At 54.0% G+C, this 17,476-nt stretch overlaps 3 protein-coding genes and 1 long non-coding RNA gene across 6 annotated transcripts; 1 reads left to right on the top strand and 3 right to left on the bottom strand.

Annotated features, from left to right (window-relative positions):
- Window positions 1–148: 148 nt before the first annotated feature.
- On the bottom strand, window positions 149–5,008 carry GALE (UDP-galactose-4-epimerase). 2 transcript variants are annotated; one of them, XM_075114905.1, is made up of 11 exons: window positions 4,882–5,008; window positions 3,470–3,596; window positions 3,250–3,365; window positions 2,853–2,966; window positions 2,438–2,614; window positions 2,193–2,306; window positions 2,027–2,093; window positions 1,823–1,908; window positions 1,589–1,666; window positions 1,258–1,372; window positions 149–1,166 (listed from the first exon to the last, which is right to left on the bottom strand). In XM_075114905.1, the coding sequence occupies exons 2-11, from the start codon at window positions 3,588–3,590 to the stop codon at window positions 1,111–1,113; spliced, it is 1,044 nt and encodes a 347-aa protein (XP_074971006.1). In that variant the 5' UTR covers window positions 3,591–3,596; window positions 4,882–5,008; the 3' UTR covers window positions 149–1,110. The 2 variants fall into 2 exon arrangements, with proteins under 2 accessions (XP_074971006.1, XP_074971008.1); XM_075114907.1 differs by lacking the exon at window positions 4,882–5,008 and adding an exon at window positions 4,665–4,875.
- Window positions 5,009–6,006: 998 nt separating this feature from the next.
- HMGCL (3-hydroxy-3-methylglutaryl-CoA lyase) lies at window positions 6,007–10,296 on the bottom strand. Of its 2 annotated transcripts, none has more exons than XM_075114909.1 (9): window positions 10,187–10,296; window positions 9,740–9,823; window positions 9,440–9,547; window positions 8,921–9,016; window positions 8,214–8,362; window positions 7,505–7,568; window positions 7,004–7,192; window positions 6,745–6,870; window positions 6,007–6,308 (listed from the first exon to the last, which is right to left on the bottom strand). In XM_075114909.1, the coding sequence occupies exons 1-9, from the start codon at window positions 10,235–10,237 to the stop codon at window positions 6,207–6,209; spliced, it is 969 nt and encodes a 322-aa protein (XP_074971010.1). In that variant the 5' UTR covers window positions 10,238–10,296; the 3' UTR covers window positions 6,007–6,206. The 2 variants fall into 2 exon arrangements, with proteins under 2 accessions (XP_074971010.1, XP_074971009.1); XM_075114908.1 differs by lacking the exon at window positions 10,187–10,296 and adding an exon at window positions 9,914–10,010.
- Window positions 7,049–9,671, top strand: LOC142066865 (uncharacterized). Its single transcript, XR_012663818.1, has 2 exons — window positions 7,049–8,620; window positions 8,769–9,671. It is a non-coding gene; the product is annotated as an uncharacterized LOC142066865 (long non-coding RNA).
- A 1,703-nt stretch (window positions 10,297–11,999) lies between the features above and the next one.
- FUCA1 (alpha-L-fucosidase 1) lies at window positions 12,000–17,160 on the bottom strand. Its single transcript, XM_075114902.1, has 8 exons — window positions 16,769–17,160; window positions 16,044–16,178; window positions 15,688–15,825; window positions 14,898–15,003; window positions 14,266–14,466; window positions 13,863–14,053; window positions 12,938–13,037; window positions 12,000–12,244 (listed from the first exon to the last, which is right to left on the bottom strand). Exons 1-8 carry the CDS (start codon window positions 17,143–17,145, stop codon window positions 12,104–12,106), a joined length of 1,389 nt encoding a protein of 462 aa, XP_074971003.1. The 5' UTR covers window positions 17,146–17,160; the 3' UTR covers window positions 12,000–12,103.
- Between the last annotated feature and the right edge of the window lie 316 nt (window positions 17,161–17,476).

The following is a 17,476-nucleotide window of genomic DNA, read 5'->3' as shown; positions in this document are numbered from 1 at the left end:
TGAGCTGGCGTCGTTCATGGCTGGGCAGGAAGCGCCCTCAGCACCTCTGGAACGGAGGTTTGGGGGGAGTGGATTAGCACAAGGCCCCAGGGTGTGTTTCTGGGAGGGCGGCAGCTCTGGCTGAGGGGGAGCAGAACAGAGCTGCCACTTAGAAAGTAAGAAAGTTTATTTAAAAACAAATCAAAAGCTCAATTCATAATTTAGTAGCATAAGTTATTAATCTAACTGACAGCAAATGGGGCTGACTGCGTCATCACTGCCTAACGAAGCCGTTAGAGCTGCCAGTAATAAATAGGACCAGTATTTGACAGCCAAGCAGAGCCTTCTCCTGGGCAGCCTTTGGCAACATGATTATGGAAGTGGCTGCCACAGGCAACATGGAAGCAAAACCAGGCACCAGGCAAATCTAGCAGCAGCGGGGGGGGGGGCTTGGTCCCCAAAACAACACTGCGAGGGGCAGGGGAGATGAGAGGGGGCAGCCCTGGCAGCCATCAGGGCCTTCTCCCATGGGAAATGAGCTGTGGTGGCCTTGGCAGGTGACTGGCCCCTGCAGGAATGGGTGGGTCTGGGGGTTCCTGAGGCCATGAGGTAGGTGCTCAGCAGCCCTCTCCAGGGCAGGGGGTGCCCCAGCCTCCACCCGAGACCAGGAACATCCTCAGCTCCCCACGCTCGGGGCCACGGAGCAGGGAATGGGTGGTTTCCTTTGGAGTTCGGGCTCAACAGGGCTCACGTTTGAGTGCTGGGCTCAGGGAGGGCCCCCGAGCAGCCCCAGCAGCGGCTGGGGGGCCCAGCCTCTCCCTGCTGGGGCTGGCACCAGCCCCTTCACATTCCCATGACGGGATTTTGTGCCCTGGGTGCCAAAGCTGGACCCTGGCTCTGTTCTTCCTTGTGCTCTTGCTCTATGAGATGCAAAGGACCTGGAGGGGGATGAGGATGAGGAGTGGAGAGGCTGAGGAAGCTCCAGCCTTCCTGCCCCATGCAAGAGGCAGGAGAGGGAGCTGGACCTGCACCCAGGGTGATGGCAGCCGTGCTCGCTGGGGCCGTGGTGAGAGGTGGGCAGGGCTGGCCTGTGGTGGCCCATGGCGGCCAGGCGCGCCCTCGGGCCACGGCTCAGTTCTTGCTGAAGCCTGTGGGATTCTGCAGCTGCCACCGCCACAGGTCCTCGCCTGCAACGGGGAGAGAGCAGCAGTGAGGGGGGGTTAGAAGAGGGGCAGCCGGCGGCACATGGTGTGCCGGGGAGGGGCGGGATGCTCGTACACATCTTGTCCAGGCCAAAGGCAGCTCTCCAGCCCAGCTCGCGCTCAGCCAGCGCCGGGTCGGCGTAGCAGGCAGCCACGTCTCCCTCGCGCCGGCCCGTGATCTTGTACTTGATCTGCAGGGAAAGCGGGACTGTGGAGTTTGGGGGCTCCCGGCTCTCAGCAGAGGGGACTCATCAGAGGCCCGGGAGCTGAAGGATCAGGGCCAGGGGCTGCCGCAGACACAGGCACAAGGGCTGTTGCGGCACCGATGGCTTGGGGTGGCGAGGCAGGGCTGGTGGGAGCAGCTGGCTCTGTGCCTGTGGCCCTGCAGGCTGCGAGTCAGACCTCACCTCCCTTCCTGAGGCTTTCTCCATGGCCCGGACCATCTGCAGGACAGAGTAGCCGGTGCCTGTGCCCAGATTGTAGATCTGGGAGGAGGATAAGGGACATGGGTCAGCTTCTTTCGCAAGGGGAGAAGGACCAGGCCCTCTTTAGCTTCCCCGGGGCTGGAAAAGCCCAGCCCTGGCCCAGCCCCAGAGCCCCAGCAGGGCTGACCACACCCCAGACAACGGCCCTCTTGGTACCTTGCAGCCGCAGTTCTCCTCGAGCTTCTTGAGAGCAGCGATATGGCCCTTCGCCAAATCCACAACATGGATGTAATCCCTGATGCCTGCAGGGACACAAAGGGTGAGCACAGAGCCCTCCTGCGCGGGGCGCAGCCAGGCCGGGGAGCTGCGACGGCTGCCCCGGGGACGGGGTGTCTCTGTTCCACCCGTTCTGCGACGCACCTGTTCCGTCGTCTGTCCTGTAGTCATTCCCAAACACGCTCAGGAATTCCCGGCGCCCCACTGCCACCTGCGCAGAGGGACAAGGCCACGAGAGCCCCGTCAGCCTGTGCACCCCCCATAGGCACCACAAGCCAAGGGGTCCTCAAGGGCTGCAATGGGGTGGTACCTGCGCCACATAGGGCATGAGGTTATTTGGGATCCCCTGAGGATCTTCCCCGATCATGCCTGACTCGTGGGCTCCGATGGGGTTGAAATAGCGCAGGAGAACAGCGTTCCAGTCCTGGGGAGACACACAAACATGGCTGCCTGGGGAGGGTGTAGTGCTGTGTGGCACTGCCCTGTCACCCCAGCACGCTCCAGCAGGAAAAGACCTCAGTTCCCAGCCCTGCGTGCCTTGGGGCAGCTCCTCACCCTCTCTGCTTTGCAGAGATCTCGAATCATCTCCTCGATGAAGTACTTGGATTTGCCGTAGGGGTTGGTGCAGCCTCCAACGGGGTGGTTCTCATCCAGGGGCAGGTACTTGGGGTCTCCGTAGACGGTGGCAGAGCTGCTGAACACGATGTTCTTCACGCCATGGGCTTTCATGGTCTGGGGAGCAGGGACCAGCCGCCACTGAGCCAGCAAGCTCCGCGCCCTCCAGCTCAGCCCTCTGCCACCAGCAGCTCCCACCCTGCAGGCACCGTTACACCCCTGGGACCGGGCCTGGGCACGGGGAGCACTGCAGGGGCCAGGCTGCCCGCCAGCACAGCCACCCCAGAGCAGGATCACAGTCACCCAGCACCCGTATGGCCCTGAGCACCACGCTCTGCCCCCTGGCTCCACTCACCTCCAGCAGCCGGATGGTGCCAGTGAGGTTCACCCTGTAGTACTCCAGGGGCTTCTGCACAGACTCCCCCACTGCCTTCAGCCCCGCAAAGTGCATCACAGCTGAGAAACGGTGCTGCAGAGGGAAAAAAGAGCTTGGTGTTAGTGCCACAGCAATAGGAGATAGAAGCTCCAGGCAGAAACCAGACAGAAGTCTCCCCAGAGTTTCATTCAGCCAGCCCGTGTGGCCTCCATGGCCCAGAGGAAGATTTGCTGGTTGCAGCATTTCCTCAGCACCGTCCTCCCCACTCAGCTTCTGCCCAGTCCACATCTCCCTCCTGGCTCCCACCCCCAGCACAAACCCCTCTCACCCCTCAGAGCCCACAAGGCCACCCCGGCATGGCAGCTCTTGCTCTCACCTTACTGAAGAGCTCCTGCAGCGCTGCCTCATCAGTGATATCCAGCTCCTGGAAGAGGATGGGCTGGCGCACGATCTCCTGCACACGCCGGAGGCTCTCCGGGAGCTCATCTGCCCCTGGGGAGACAGAAGGGGGTGAGGCACTGGGATAACTGGAGGTCCCAGCACAGGCTGAGAGTGGCTGAACCCCTCGTATGGGAAGGGATGAAGGCTCTCCATACCTCGGATGGCATTGTGAAAGTTGTCTATGACCACAGGGACGTAGCCAGCCTCCACCAGCTCCAGCACACAATGACTGCCAATGTAGCCAGCTCCGCCGGTCACCAGGATCTTCTCTGCCATGGCTCCCTGGGGGAGGAAAGGCCCGTCAGTGCAGCGCACTGTGTGCAGCAGTCTGGGGTGGGCACGACAGCCGGGGGCCCTGGGAGGGAGCGGGCAGGCAGGACTCGGACACTGTCACGTCAGCACTGCCTCTAGGCACTCCCTGCGCTTGGCCTGGCCAGAGAGGAACAGGCCGGGCAGGTTGTAGCACACCCTGCTGACATGGTTCACACCTCCCGGACAGGGAGGGTTTATCTGACACTTGTCACATACTTGTTCTTCCTGTTAAATCCAGTCAAGATCCTGGTGTTGCCTATATCCCACAGCACAAATCCCTGAGGCTAATTCACCCCTAAGCACAAGGGAAGGGAGTCATCTAAAGGTATTAACTTGGGTGGTCTCCTCAAGGGGCATCAGCTCTGCCCTCCTCCCCCCCCACCGTTCCCTGTTTTTTTCTCCAGCTCTGAAATCCCCTCTGTACAACAGCCCCAGCACTCCCTCCAGCCTCCCTTCCCTTGCCCAGCACCGGCCCCGTTCCAGCCCCGCTTCCCAGGAGGGTGGGCATCGGAGCACCGCAGGCTACAGGAACATTGGCTGCCACGCTCCAAGCGGCAGCCTGGAAGCAAACCTGCAAGAGAAACCCCGTCCCTGCGAACCGAGCAGCAGCTCCTGCCCCGTGGGCAGGAAGGAAAATCCACTTCGTTACCAAGGCATGTGGAGGCAGCACAGGGGAAGTTTCCACCCTGGGTGACTTTAGTCACTCTCAGAGCTGCAGCTCGGGCTGAAAATCAACCTGAAACCCCTGAACTGCCCTGCCCTGGGTCTGCTGCTGGCCCCAGGGCTGCGAGGGCAGCCAGCGAGGGCAGCTCCGGGGAAGGCCGGCGCCTGAGCCAGGCAGGCGAGGGCTGCAAAGCCAAACCCAGGCTGACTCTAGCCAGGCGGGTGAGCAGGGAGCGGGACGGGGCAGGGGCCTGCGGGACAGCGCGTGCTCGTGGGACGGGGCGCGGGGTTACCGCGGGTACCCCTGGCTCGGGGTTTACCTGAGGAGCCGGGACTGGGGCTGCCTGGGGGACCGGGGGTCTCCTGAGGCATTACCTGTGGGGTCGGGGTCGGGTCCAGGGCTGACCTGGGGGGCCGGGGGTTCCCCCAGGGGCTGGATTTACCTCATGGGCTGGGGGTTCCCTCAGAGGCCGGGCCGGGCCGGGCCTGGCCGTGGGAGCTCCACGTTAAAGGAGGGCACAGCAGCAGCAGCTGCCTCCGCTCGCCCCGGGCCCCCGGGTTTGGGCTCCCCCCGCCCTCCCAGCCCGCTCACCGGCCGCTCCGGTCGCCTCCCGCCGCCGCCCTGGCTTTGCCCCTCCGCCGGGTGCGGCCCCTTTAAGGGCCGGCGGCGCTCCCCGCCCCCCGCGGTGCCACGCGCACCGCTCTCCCATGGAAACGTGTCACCTCCGCGCCAGCTACGGCGCGGCGGCGGGGACAAAAAGCCTGGGCAGTGCGCATGCGCAGCATGTGCCGGCCCCCGCTCCCGGCAGACAGCAGTGCCGATTGGCCCGTCGGGAGAGGGGGCGGGGCCTCACCGAGGTGGCCCCGGTGAGCGCCCGGCGGCCCCGCGCCCCCTGGCGGCAGGAGGAGGCCACTGCGCCCAGGACTTACACCCCCCCCCCCTTATTCACCGATTCCAGCTTATTTCAATGTTACAGTTTATTTAATTGTTACACTTTATTTAAATGATGCGGTGAGACGCGGAGGGACAGTCAGAGAAAGGCGCAGCTACAAACCCGACCCGCCCCATGGAAGGGCGACGTCTCACAGATAAACTATTAAATAAATTATTTTAAATAGCAGATAAGGGGAGACTTCCCTAGGACCTGTCTACCGTGAGGAGCAGATGTGCGCACAGAAGCAGCCCACAACGATGCAGCATTTCCACACTGCAGGCCGGTAGAAGAGGTATTTGGAACCAAACCAGCAGCAAAAGCTTTTTAACCGGTTTAGTGAAACCAAATTTCTAATAGCTTAGAATATTAAATAATGTGTTTGCTACTGCTAGTGTTTAGAAGTATCTTACAACAGATACGGTCCTTTATTACAACCCCTAAATGCTAAGACAGAAGGTCCAAGGATGCCCCCTGACACCTGAATGACGAAGGGGAGCCTTTCGATTTCAGTCTCAACATTCGTAGTGAGGAGGGAGAAGGGGAGACAGGCCATGCCTGACCTGGAGCAGTGCTCTGACTGGAAAAGCTGCCCTTTATCCTTTGCTGGTAGGTTACGGCAGCACGTTCTTGAGGTACAAGTTAGCAGATGTTGCTCCGAGCTGGTGCCGGAGCCTGCAGCTCTCTGCGAGAAGGCAAGCGGTGCGCCCGCTACTTCTCCCTCAGCCCATCCACGTCCTCCCTTCTCTAAGGCAAACGGCCAATGTCTTTAAGGTTGAGTATAGTTGTGCTGGTTTTGGCAATACAATGACAGTATTCTTTTTTTTTTTTTCATTTCTTCACAGATTCTGGTGGATTATACTTTTCCTTTCAAGCGCTGGGCCTGGAAGGAGCACTGAAGATCAGAGGCAGCAGGATGGAGGGAAACCCGGCCAACGCCGGATCCTCGCTTTCTTCTTGATCCAAGGAGAAACTCGATTCAGCGTCACAGCCTGCAACACGCCTGGGACACTTTGGAATTGGTTCGTCTGTTGAGAGCATTGCAAATAAACGTGCCCGTGTCCATCAACTTCTGCAGATCCACACCCTTCATGGGAAAAAAGATACGACGTATATTGGTACCAGTTCTGCCCCATAAAGCTGCCCAGTAACAACTGGCATCGCTGCGAAAGACTAGCAGGGGGTGAGGGAGCCTGAAGGGTAATTTAACAAGGCCCTGGGCGCCTGCTGCTCACTAGTGCGATTCTGATAGTGAGGGTTAAGTTACAGGGAAATTTAAGAAAGTTTCTTAAATAAGAAATTTAAGAAAAAGGGAGAGAAGGAAGTGCTCCCAGCGGGGCGTGTGTGGGATTGGCAAGGCAAGGCAAGGCCCTTGTGCCCTCCCAACTCGCACGGCAGGGCCAGAACAACCCTTGCAGCCACACTCAGGCTCCCTGGGCCAAGTTTTGAACCCCCGCTGAAGCCTGAACAGAGCCATCGTGCGAGAGGCTCAGCTGCTGCAGGCAAAGGCTGCTCATGCTCACCGTGTGGATCCCCAGGCCATTCAGCATGTACACCAAGTCCTCTGTAGCAACGTTTCCTGAAGCTCCTCGGGCATAGGGGCAGCCTCCAAGGCCAGCGACGGACGCATCAACCACGCTCACACCCATCTGCAAACAAAAGCACTATCAGTAAACTCCTCTTAAAGGACAAACTGTGGTCCTGCTCCTCAAACCTACGGTTCACAGGCAAGCACAGAAGAAACTCAAAGGAGGATGCTATACTGCAAAGCAAGAATCTTACCTGAAGCGCTACCAAGATGTTGGCAAGAGCTTGCCCGTAGGTATCATGGCAGTGAACAGCAAGAGCCCCAACTGGCACCTCTTTCATGACTGCCGTCAGCATCTCCTTCATGCTCCCCGGAGTCCCAATGCCGATGGTGTCGCCGAGGGAAATCTCGTAGCATCCCATCGAGTACATCTTCTTTGAGACCTGTCCAAAAGCCAGGACGCTTACTGAAAAGGCAGCTTTGTCACTCCCTTCCTAGAGCTGGAGACCCGTACAGTGGAACTGGAGCACAACAGCCATGGGGACAATGGCCAGGAGACTCCTCTCCCTGAATTCGCACATCCATTTTGGCAAGATCCAGCCTTCCCTCCCTGTGGCGGCAGCTAACTGTAACCTTCCCCAGCCCTCCCTCAGTCTTTGGTTAAATGGTTTGATACATCCTCCAGTTCAATTCACATCTATAAATGGGAGCCAAAAACATCTCAGAAATTCTGGTTACATTTACGATGAACTCACCTCTGCAACTTTAGCTGCAGAAATCTTCCCTTCATAGGGACAGCCAAGGACACAGGATACATATCTACAGTTAAAAAAATACAGTTTTAGCTAGAGAACTGAAGTGAGATTATACTGGCCAAATCAGTCAGGACTTGTGCAGCACCTCACATGACAATGGAAGAATTAATTTCCTATTCTAAAAATCAGCCCAGTGAACAAAGCTTACATAATTAACTATTGAACAATTGCTTCTTCCATAGACATGAAAAATTTGCCAGGACAAGAGTACACAGGACTGTTGGGTTTGCGGATCTATGCACTCCCACGTGGAACATCTGCCACTTGGAAGCTAGTACTATTTTGGATCACTTAGTAAAGCTGAAGGCAGAATAATTACAGGTGAATTAAGGGTGGGTGAATCCACCCCACGAAGGGTGAATCCATCTGGAGGAGTGTAAACTGTCACGAGCGGTATAGGCTTTGCACCAAGGCAGCGTCTGATACTGCGTCAGTGTGGTGGTTTTGACTAATGCTTCTCAATGCACTGAGCTCACAGCTGCCTTCATCCATCCAGGCAGAGAGACACCCTCCCAGAAAAGGTAAAGGGTAAAAGAAATCCTGCTCCCCAGCACTGCATGGGCCGGACTCCAAAGGGATAAACTCCAGCAGACACATCTCCCCACGCAACAGGCTCGATGCTAAGCTTGCAGCAGAACTCCTTCCTTACCCCCGGACAGGAATGCTGGCCGCTCTCGCTGCCGTCATCACTTCATCGAATCTCTCCAAACTCTCCTCTATGGAACAGTTGATGTTCTTCTTAGTGAAGAGCTCAGATGCTGCTCCGAAGATCGACACTTCTTTGGCCCCTGCTGCCACCTGCCAATAGAAAGCATAAACTAAAGCGAGCTGCTTTCTCTTGCGAGGGAAATGACAAGCACAACCACGACTACAGTTCTCCCATTTTATAGAAGATATTTTTTCCCCAATTCTTCCCCGAATAACCCAATTCTTTCCTCAGTTCATTCTACAATAAAAACATAATGACACATCCAAGTTTGCCTTCAAAGGAAGCGTAAAGTTACAGACGCAGCAGTAAAGCTACATCTGCTGGACAGAGCACTGTGGGACATGGGGGTAAGACCAAAACCATCACTGTCAATTAAAATAAATCACTTATTTGTTTTTTTGTAATTGGTTTCTTTGTTTGTGTTTTTTTTTTTTAATTAATAGAAAATGTATCAAGGTATTTCCCATTATAAACAACAGGTTTCTATTTCCCCAGGAGAATGATCCCGTGTAAAGGAACTCCAAGATGCGACGGCTGCCTGCCAGCACGAAAGATGCGTTTCCCACCCTTAACTACAGCTGAAACGTTCCTTCGCAGGAACCCTGCACACGAGGCACTCGGAACATTCAGACGCTGCCATCTCTTACCGCTGCCTGAAATCCCCTCAGATTCGGTGTCAGCACAGGATAACTAATACCAGGTAACTTATTAATTCCTTGCATGACTTCAGTATGGTCCGCCATCTGCAAAGTAAACAAGGAAAGGTTTCTAAGGGTGACAACATCAACGCCTGCAACTTATAAAATAATTTTTAAAATTTATTTTTAGGAACTGGGGCAGCAATATTTAGGAATAAGAGAAACGGGCCTCTAAAGAGCAAACAGCATTGCACCCTGTGAAGGATCATAGTTCAGTCACCCAGCCAAGCCAGTGCCAACATGCACACAACCAGCTGTTTGTATTGGAGCTGTATGTTTGCTCTTTTGCAAGGTCCAAAGGGAAGGTCTGGGATACTGCAAGCCCTTTTATTTGGCTTTGCTGCTTCTTGCCCAGTTATAAGTCACAGTAATAAGGGTTTTGGAGCAAGCAGAATCTTTTTATTGGATTACTATCTATTATTAGGCATTTTTGTAATATACAATTGTAACGCCTGTTTGCATACTGACCTGAGGAACCCATTTGGGGGAAACAAAGCTGGTGGCCTCTATAACCTGAAGCCCCGTCTCTGACAGCATATTGATTAGATTGATTTTCACCGGTGTCGGTACAACATTCTGAGAAGAAGAGGAAAATGACCTTAGGTTGTTGTTTTCACAACAAACTTTTCCACCAACGCAAAACCCCCTTATCTTTCAACATCAAAAAGCGGCATTAAAAAAACAAAACAAAACAACATAAAACAGCCCGTCCGTGGGGCACAGCGGCACGTTACGGGTGTTTGGTTAGGGAAAGGCCCCCGCCCCTACCTTCTCGTTCTGCAGCCCGTCCCGCGGCCCCACCTCCACCACCTTCACACGCTTCGGGAAGGCTCCGGCCGCCGCGGCGCTGACCTGGGGACAGAGAGGGAGGGTCAGCTCAGCTCAGCCCCGCCCCGCCCCGCCTCGCCGCTCCCGCTCCCGCTCCCCCCCAGCCCCGCTCACCGGCCGCAGCGACACAGCCCAGCACGGCAACAGCCGCCGCGCCGCCGCCATGTCGGCCCGCTCTCACGTGACCACACCCACCGCCACGTGACCCAATCGGGGGGTGTGGCTTCGTGGTCACGTGGCAGCCGCGGTGCCGCGCTCTCCGCGTGGAGCCGGGACCGGGACCGGGACCGGGTCCGGGGCCATCGGCCATCCCCGCACCTCCCCCCCTGGGCCCTCGCCGCCCGCCCCGGAGCGCCGCCGCGGGACCGAGGGAGCCGCCGCTCGTACCTGTCCCCGCGGGCCGTCCCGCGGCAGCGGCCCCGTGGCGCACTGCGGCATGTTTCCGTCCCGGGACACCGGCACTGAGCGGCCCCTCGGGAGCCGCTTACTTATACCGCGGCTTTTCCGCTGGCTCCGGTCGCTGAATAAACACGGCGTGTTTGTTTTGGCCGGGCACCCTCCGCGCGCCAGAGGTTCCCGGCGTGACGGGGTTGGGACGCAAAAAGGCCATCGCTCTGGTGTCCCTTTTTTTTTTCCCCCTCTGTGTTCGTAACGGCGTCATCGCCAACGCCGGGGGGATGCTGCCGTAGGTAAGCAGGGCTCTGGCAGCCAGCGCCAGTTCTCTGAAGTCCACGCAGATTCGTCAGTACAGATAATTATTTGCCAATTGAGTAACAGCTCCTACAGCACCGGCTGAGCACATGTCCCAGCCCTGGGGCTCAGCGTGCGCTAAACCCCAAGTGTTCTACCAACTTTCGCTTGCACCACGTCGTACAGCAACAAAATACAGCCTGCGTGCAACGTCGAGGGGCCTTCACAACAACGGCGCTGCAGAAACGCGCGCCATCATGAGGAGTTTCATCATTTAAGTACGTACTGTTCAACCCTTTCTAAAGGAGTTCAACGTCAATGCAGGAAACCTTGTTTCACAAACGGTAGAAGTCAGAGGCTCAGTTCAGAACGGTGGCTTCTCTGTTGAAGTCACTTAAGAGCAAAAACTATTCTGTTTATAAAAGGGCAATGAAACTGGTGAAGGGTCTGGAGACCAGGTCTTATGAGGAGAGGTTGAGGGGGCTGGGGGGGCTTAGCCTGGAGGAGAGGAGGCTGAGGGGAGCCCTTCTTGCTCTCTGCAACTCCCTGAGAGGGGCTGGAGTGAGGCGGGGGTTGGTTGGTCTCTTCTCCCAAGTCACCATTGACAGGACAAAAAGTTGGACTTGATGATCCTAGAGGTCTTTTCCAACCCTAATGATTCTATGATTCCATGAATATAAGTTTGTTAATGGATTTCTATTAGTTTATGATTTTCTACAGCTGATTTCTTCTAGGCCTCTTCAAACAAGAAGCTTCCATTATATTTATTTGTGATGGAAGTATGTGATCACAACTGTTTCAGTCAATACCAAAGCCATACAACGCACCTTATCGAGTACCTGTTTTTACAAAGTATATCATACACAGGAATGTGTGATGGCACTGTGGTTGGTTTTCATGAGAACACGCCCATCACATGCAAGGTTTCACGATCCCACATATAAGACTATCACGTTGGTTATCAAAATTAATTTCAATGAGTAATTAAGCGGCAGGGCCTGCTCCTGCCTGGGAGGTGCGGGTGCAGCTGCTGAGCGCAGCCTGGCTCGCCAGCACTGGCTACACGCACGCAAGGGCAGACACAGCTCCCGCTGCTCCTCGTCCTGTGAGCTGCTCTAGTAGTCCAAACCCTCTCACGGTTAACATGTGCATCTCCTTTTTGGCTGCATGATCAGCTTCACCCACTACTGACTGGGCGCTACGTGCCCTGGCCTGACACCCCAAAGCAGGTCCCCTTAACCACCCCATACTAACTCTGGTCAGCCTCCCACCAACTCGCCATCACCTCAATCACAGCAGTGAAATGTAACATCTGCCCAGAAGCCCAGCTTTACATCAGAAAACCTTGATCCAAGTGCAGCTGTTTGGCTTGTGGGCTGTCACACCCCAGCAGAATGCTGCAAAGGACGTCCCGACTTGCCACTGCTGAGCACAGAGGTCAGCCCTTTGCTGTCAAACAAGGTCTGCTGATACAAAGATCACTCTCAGGCAAAAGGGATTAGAAGAGAAATTCTCTTAAGAGAAAACCAATTTATTCAACAATAAATGAAAAATCCTCTTAGATTCAATTTAAAAGAAAGGCAGGGGGAGACTGCTGCTTTCATCCCACAGCTGTCAATTCACACCCTCGAGCTTGACAGTCCAGCCAGACTGAGGCGGCAGAGGAGATGGAAGCATGTAGGGCAAAGTTATGAGCAGTCCTTTACCTGGGGACTTCTGCCACTTTAGAGTCCCTGCAAAACCCAACATCGTCACCTGCAGAGGAGGGAAGGGGGAACACTCAGATGCAGCTCAGGTACTTCCCATTTGAACACCCCAGTACACCCAAACCACGTTTGCAGTCTCCCTACAGCATTTCCCACTCATTCCATCCATCGCTCACAGTGTGCAAAAGGTAACACATGGGATATTTCGGGGCCAAACATTAGACTAGTTTGTTGGGGTTTTTTCTTTGTGTTTTGTTTTTGTGTTTGTTTTTTTTTTTTACTGAGCAGGCTTTACCTCTGTTTGTTTAGATCAAAGGGCACTCTGGCATTTGCGTCACTTGCAATTCCATTTACAATTAGCGGGTCAGTGTACCTGATTTGAATTTCAGATGCAATACCAGTGATCCCTTCTATGTGTGAGGCTTGTTATTTACTTCACCTCCCTGTGTCAATAAAATCAAAAGACTCTGGGAGAGAAGCATCTCTGCCTATTCTATGGCAGACTATGAGCCTGTCCTGGCAAGTCCTCTCCAACGTTCTGTGTTAAGAGTGAGCTAAAGCCTGAGGAATAACCTGGGATGCTGCAAGGAGCTGGAGGGAGGCCAGAGCACCCCAGAACAAGAAGTACAGGATGACAACTTCCACACTCTCCCCAGTTTCCAAGTCAGGTTGGACCTTCCCAGCCCGCACGTGCCCAAGCTGGGCTCTCAGAGTGCGTTATCTTTCTTTCCAAGTTCCTTACTTGTGTGGCTGGGGATGGATCGGGTGAGGACAGCTCCAAAACGTTGTCCCGAGGCCAGAGCAGAAAGATGGCATAGACAGCTGGTCCCTTAGAAGTGTACCTAAGAGAGCAAGAGTTCAGCAAGGTGAAGAGCCCCAGAGAGAGAACCAGACAGGCGCCTGACCCTTCCAGACAGCACGAGAACACCGGCATGCCTGCCGTTACCGCACAAGGGTCACCTACTTTCCCCTCATTCCAAAATCTGTCACTTTGGACCCACCATTTAGCCAGTCAGCAATGGCTGATGAAACCCAAACAAAGTCCGTGCGTGCTTCCTAAAAGCAAATGGCATTTGCCAACCTGTCCTTGCCTCAGCTTGTGGTCAACAGAGAGGACTTATCCTCATCATCACTCTGCATTTCTAGACTGAACGCACTTGGGCACACTTGAGGAAAAAAAATAACTCCGTTTTGTAGCAGTTTCTGGCTATTGACTCGCTATGCCCCCCTCAGCCAGTATAAATCTAATGGTTGGGCAACAGTGATTAGTACTGTTATATAACAGCTTAAAACCAAGTATCGCTATATTTACAATCTGTATGCATTTAGATGAACTACATTTGCGAAATTCAAACTAGCCAGGACCACTACTTAAACAGTCCTGACAGCAGCAGCATGGAAATTTTTTTTAGGAAGAGTTGTTGTTTTCCAAATCAAGCAAGACGGATGAAGTCCTCCTGATTTTTATTCCTTCTTTCAAGCAAGATATTCCTTAGAAAACACCCCAGGGCAGTAACTGAACGCTCCAGTTGTCAGATATTACCCAAACACCATCTGCGTTGCCTGATGGCAACACTTCAGAGTGCACCAAATCTAAGAATAAATAAGAAAGAAACGTCAGCTCTGAAAGTCCCAGCCCAGATGGTACCAAGCAACGGAGCCCTTACCAGACTGTGTCTGTGCTGTTCTCCATCTGCACTCTCCATGGCTTTGATTCATAAATTGCCTCCCCGTTAGTGTCCAGCCACCTCCCAAGGGCCAGAAGTCTTTCTTGGAAGATGGGAACAATCACCCCTTCTTTTGTAGGTCCCACATTGAGAAGGTAGTTGCCTCCAAAACTCACAGTCTGCACTAGCTCCTGTGACAGTTAAACCAAGGTAACAAATAGCATCATCTTCACTTCTGACACCAAAGAAACCTGGGGAGGGCTTTGTCCTCATCAACTGCTCCTTTAACTCCAGCTGATTGTACAAAACACAGGGCAACTCTTTCTGCGAGTAGGAGGATGAAGGAAACCTCTAATTCTCATTAACTCCCCCACACCTCTTATTTTGGTTTCAGATTTCTTACCTCAATGATACTTGCTTCATCCATTAAGTCAGCAATGCTCATGTTGCTTCGATAGCCCCAGGAAAGCTTGTCAATGGAGGAGCACATCTCCCACTTGTGACTTGGCAGGGTCCCTGGCTTGTATTTGTCAGCACAATTGTAGTAGCCTCCATGATGGCAAGAGCAGTTATTACACCAACGATCATTAACAACAACAGTGTCCTGAAAGAAGAAACAGAGTAGGGAGAGTGTTTTGTCTTGGACTTCTCAGCTTGCATTCATGCCTCCTAAGTTAACAAAGGCATCTAAGTTAGAAGGTAAGCCCCTAAAACCCCCTGCATAATAAATGGAAAGAAAGAGGATCCTCTAGAGAAGGCTGAATCCCTCTCTGGGAGAACCTCCCACTGTTCACTCAGGTAGGAGCTGAGGCAACAAGGTTCCTGGCCTCCGAGCCTCCCACATCTGCGCTGTAGGGGACACGAGAGTCTTCTCACAGGAGCACAGTGTAGGCTTCTTATTTTTTGTGAAAGAATAAAGCACATTTGGCATCTGTCAGGCAGGTTTCTGATTTGATCACATTCATATCTCCCTGCTGCCAGACCTTCCATACCCATAAAATGCTAGTGGCCATGAGGGATAGCTGAAAGCAATACCTTGACAGGACTATCATTATAAAGCCAGGCAAGGAAAGAAGTAGAATTCCAGTATGACTCCGGAGCTTCCCAGTCTCCATCCGACCAAATCAAATCTGGTTTATATCTAACAGAGAGATGAATGTTATTTCAAAATGGCTTATTTTCTTCTACCACAGAGGAAGCACTGTGCTTCTTGCGTCTGGAGTCTAGCTTCACTTCCTCTTCCTATTGCCTGCCATTACCAGGAGGTTTGTGCTATCACTTTCTACTTCCAACAAAGCTTTAAGTGAGGTTCTTGTGGCAGCAAAGAATGATGTGATGACGATCACGGCTCAGGAGAGGATGCAATTCTTCCAAAGCATAGAAGTCTGCACATCAAAAGCAATTACGAGGCACATTCTTGACCTGGGACAACAGCCATTCTAAGCAACATGTGTCCAGGCCTCGTATTTTTGTCAACAAGGGGAAGCAAGGCAAGGATGTGAATTCACAGTGAAATCGCTTTTCTACTCAACTAAATACTAAGCAGATTGCTCCACTTTCAAAGCCACCCTGCACAAAGGCAATATTAAAGGGAATTGGTCTTGCATGAAAACTTTGTCTCTACCTTATTCTACAAATTAAACTGTCCACAGGGCAAATGTGAGCCCTTTTTCTAATTATCACAAATCATTACCGATAAGAAAACAGATTTGCCTTGGCAAAATGTAACATTTGTCACCTCTCTTCTCTGCATTCTCTTTGCATCCTTCTCTACAGTACTGAAACCAGGAAATGCCCTTGATTCCTAACTGGTTGCAGCGCTTACTTTAAGACAAGATCATAAAGTTCTGGCATGGTCTTCTTCAAAACAAAGTCCTGGGTCTTGAAGCCACTTTCTTTGTCAGCTAGATAGAGTGGATTAAACCACTCTAACAGGGAGTGATACAGTCCATAGCGTATGTTGCTGAAGGACAGAAAAAACAGAAGAAAGAGTTAGGCTGGCAGTAGGGATTAAGAACCAGTGACAGATTACTGGCATTATTATCTCACAGAAGATTTCATGACTTTGCAAGCACTACTTTTTTTGTATTAAACTCATAATTTTCCGCTGTTTGTCAAGAACAGTCAGGCGAATTCAGTGCGCACAGACGAAATGAACAGCACAGTCTGGCAGTGCCATACCTCTCCCTGAGGGCTTGTCCCAGCTCTCCTACAAGATCTCGGTGAGGCCCCGTATCCAGAGAATTCCAGTTCCAGGACACAGGTGACCCCCAGTTGGTGAAGCCTTCATGATGCTTCGTGGTCAGTACCACATACCTGATGGGAAAAAAAAAAACTCAATCAGGATGATAAAGGAACTACCTAAGATATTTCCCAGCCTCACTGGCAAACTCAGTCACTATAAAAGCAAGGGACGGAATAAGCATGCTGTGAGGAGCCCTGTTTCATTACCCTTTAAATTTAGAAGCAACTACAATAGAGGTTTTTAATGGATTTTAATGCCAGAAAATAATGAATAGGAGAATTAGGAAGCAGCAAGACCCATCATCTCAGCACCCTCGGCAGGACTCCTCAGGGATTTCCAGCACTGTTCGGGGACCCCTAATCCCTCAGGTATGCCCAGACTTGGCCCTTCCATCCCCTCAGGGACCTCTGCATCTTCTTGGGGACACCAGGCACAGCCTCCCCATCCTCTCTGGGCCTTTCCATCTTCTCAGGGACCCCCAGACACAGCCCTCCCATCTGCTCAGGGACCAGGGACCCCCATCACCTCACAGGTCCCCAGAAATGGCTCCCACATTCCCTCAGGGACCCCTGGGCATGGCACTCCTTCCTTCAGGGACCCCCGGACCTACCCCCCATCCCCTCAGGGATCCCAACCGCCCTGGCCAGCACCCGACGCTGACCTGGCACCAGCCCGCTGGAAGAGCTGGGCCCACTCGCGGGGCTGGAAGTCGTGGGCGGTGAAGCGGGGTGCGAAGTCCGCGTAGGTGGTGTCGGGCGGGTACCGGCGCTGCACGAAGCGCTCATAGTCGGCGCGATGCTCGCCCTGCCAGTGCCACCAGAACCACTCGGAGCCCCACGCCGGGACGGAGAACACCCCCCAGTGCACAAACACCCCCACCTTAGCCTGATCGAACCAGGCCGGCAGCGGCCTCGCGTCCAGGCTGACCCAGTCCGGGCGGTAGCGCGGCGCGGCCAGCACCGGCCCCAGCGCCGCCGCCAGCCACAGCAGCCTGCCGGCCGCCATCTTGCCGCGTGACGTCAGCGCCGCCGCCGCCATGGCTACCGAGGGGACGGCGAGGCGCCGCCATGGCTACCGAGAGCCCGCCGGTTCGAGGCTGCGGTCCGCCGGCAGCGGGGCTGGCCGCCCCCTTCCCTCCCTCCCAGCAAGGCTCTGCCCCGCTATAGCCGCCTGTCTGCCTCTTCCTTGGGGGAACGGCCTGTTCTGCGGGCCGGTACTCTTTACTCTCTTCATAAATTACTTGGATGCAGGGCTGGAAGGAACACTAATTAAATTTGCTGATGACACAAAATTGGGAGGAGCTATTGACACTCTTGAGGGCAGAGGGGCCCTGCAGAGACATCTGGAGAGCTGGGCAATCACCAACTGT

This window comes from Phalacrocorax aristotelis, chromosome 20 (assembly GCF_949628215.1).
Source record: "Phalacrocorax aristotelis chromosome 20, bGulAri2.1, whole genome shotgun sequence".
NCBI classification, from domain to species: domain Eukaryota; kingdom Metazoa; phylum Chordata; class Aves; order Suliformes; family Phalacrocoracidae; genus Phalacrocorax; species Phalacrocorax aristotelis.
This window is presented reverse-complemented; position numbering and strand designations above follow the sequence as displayed.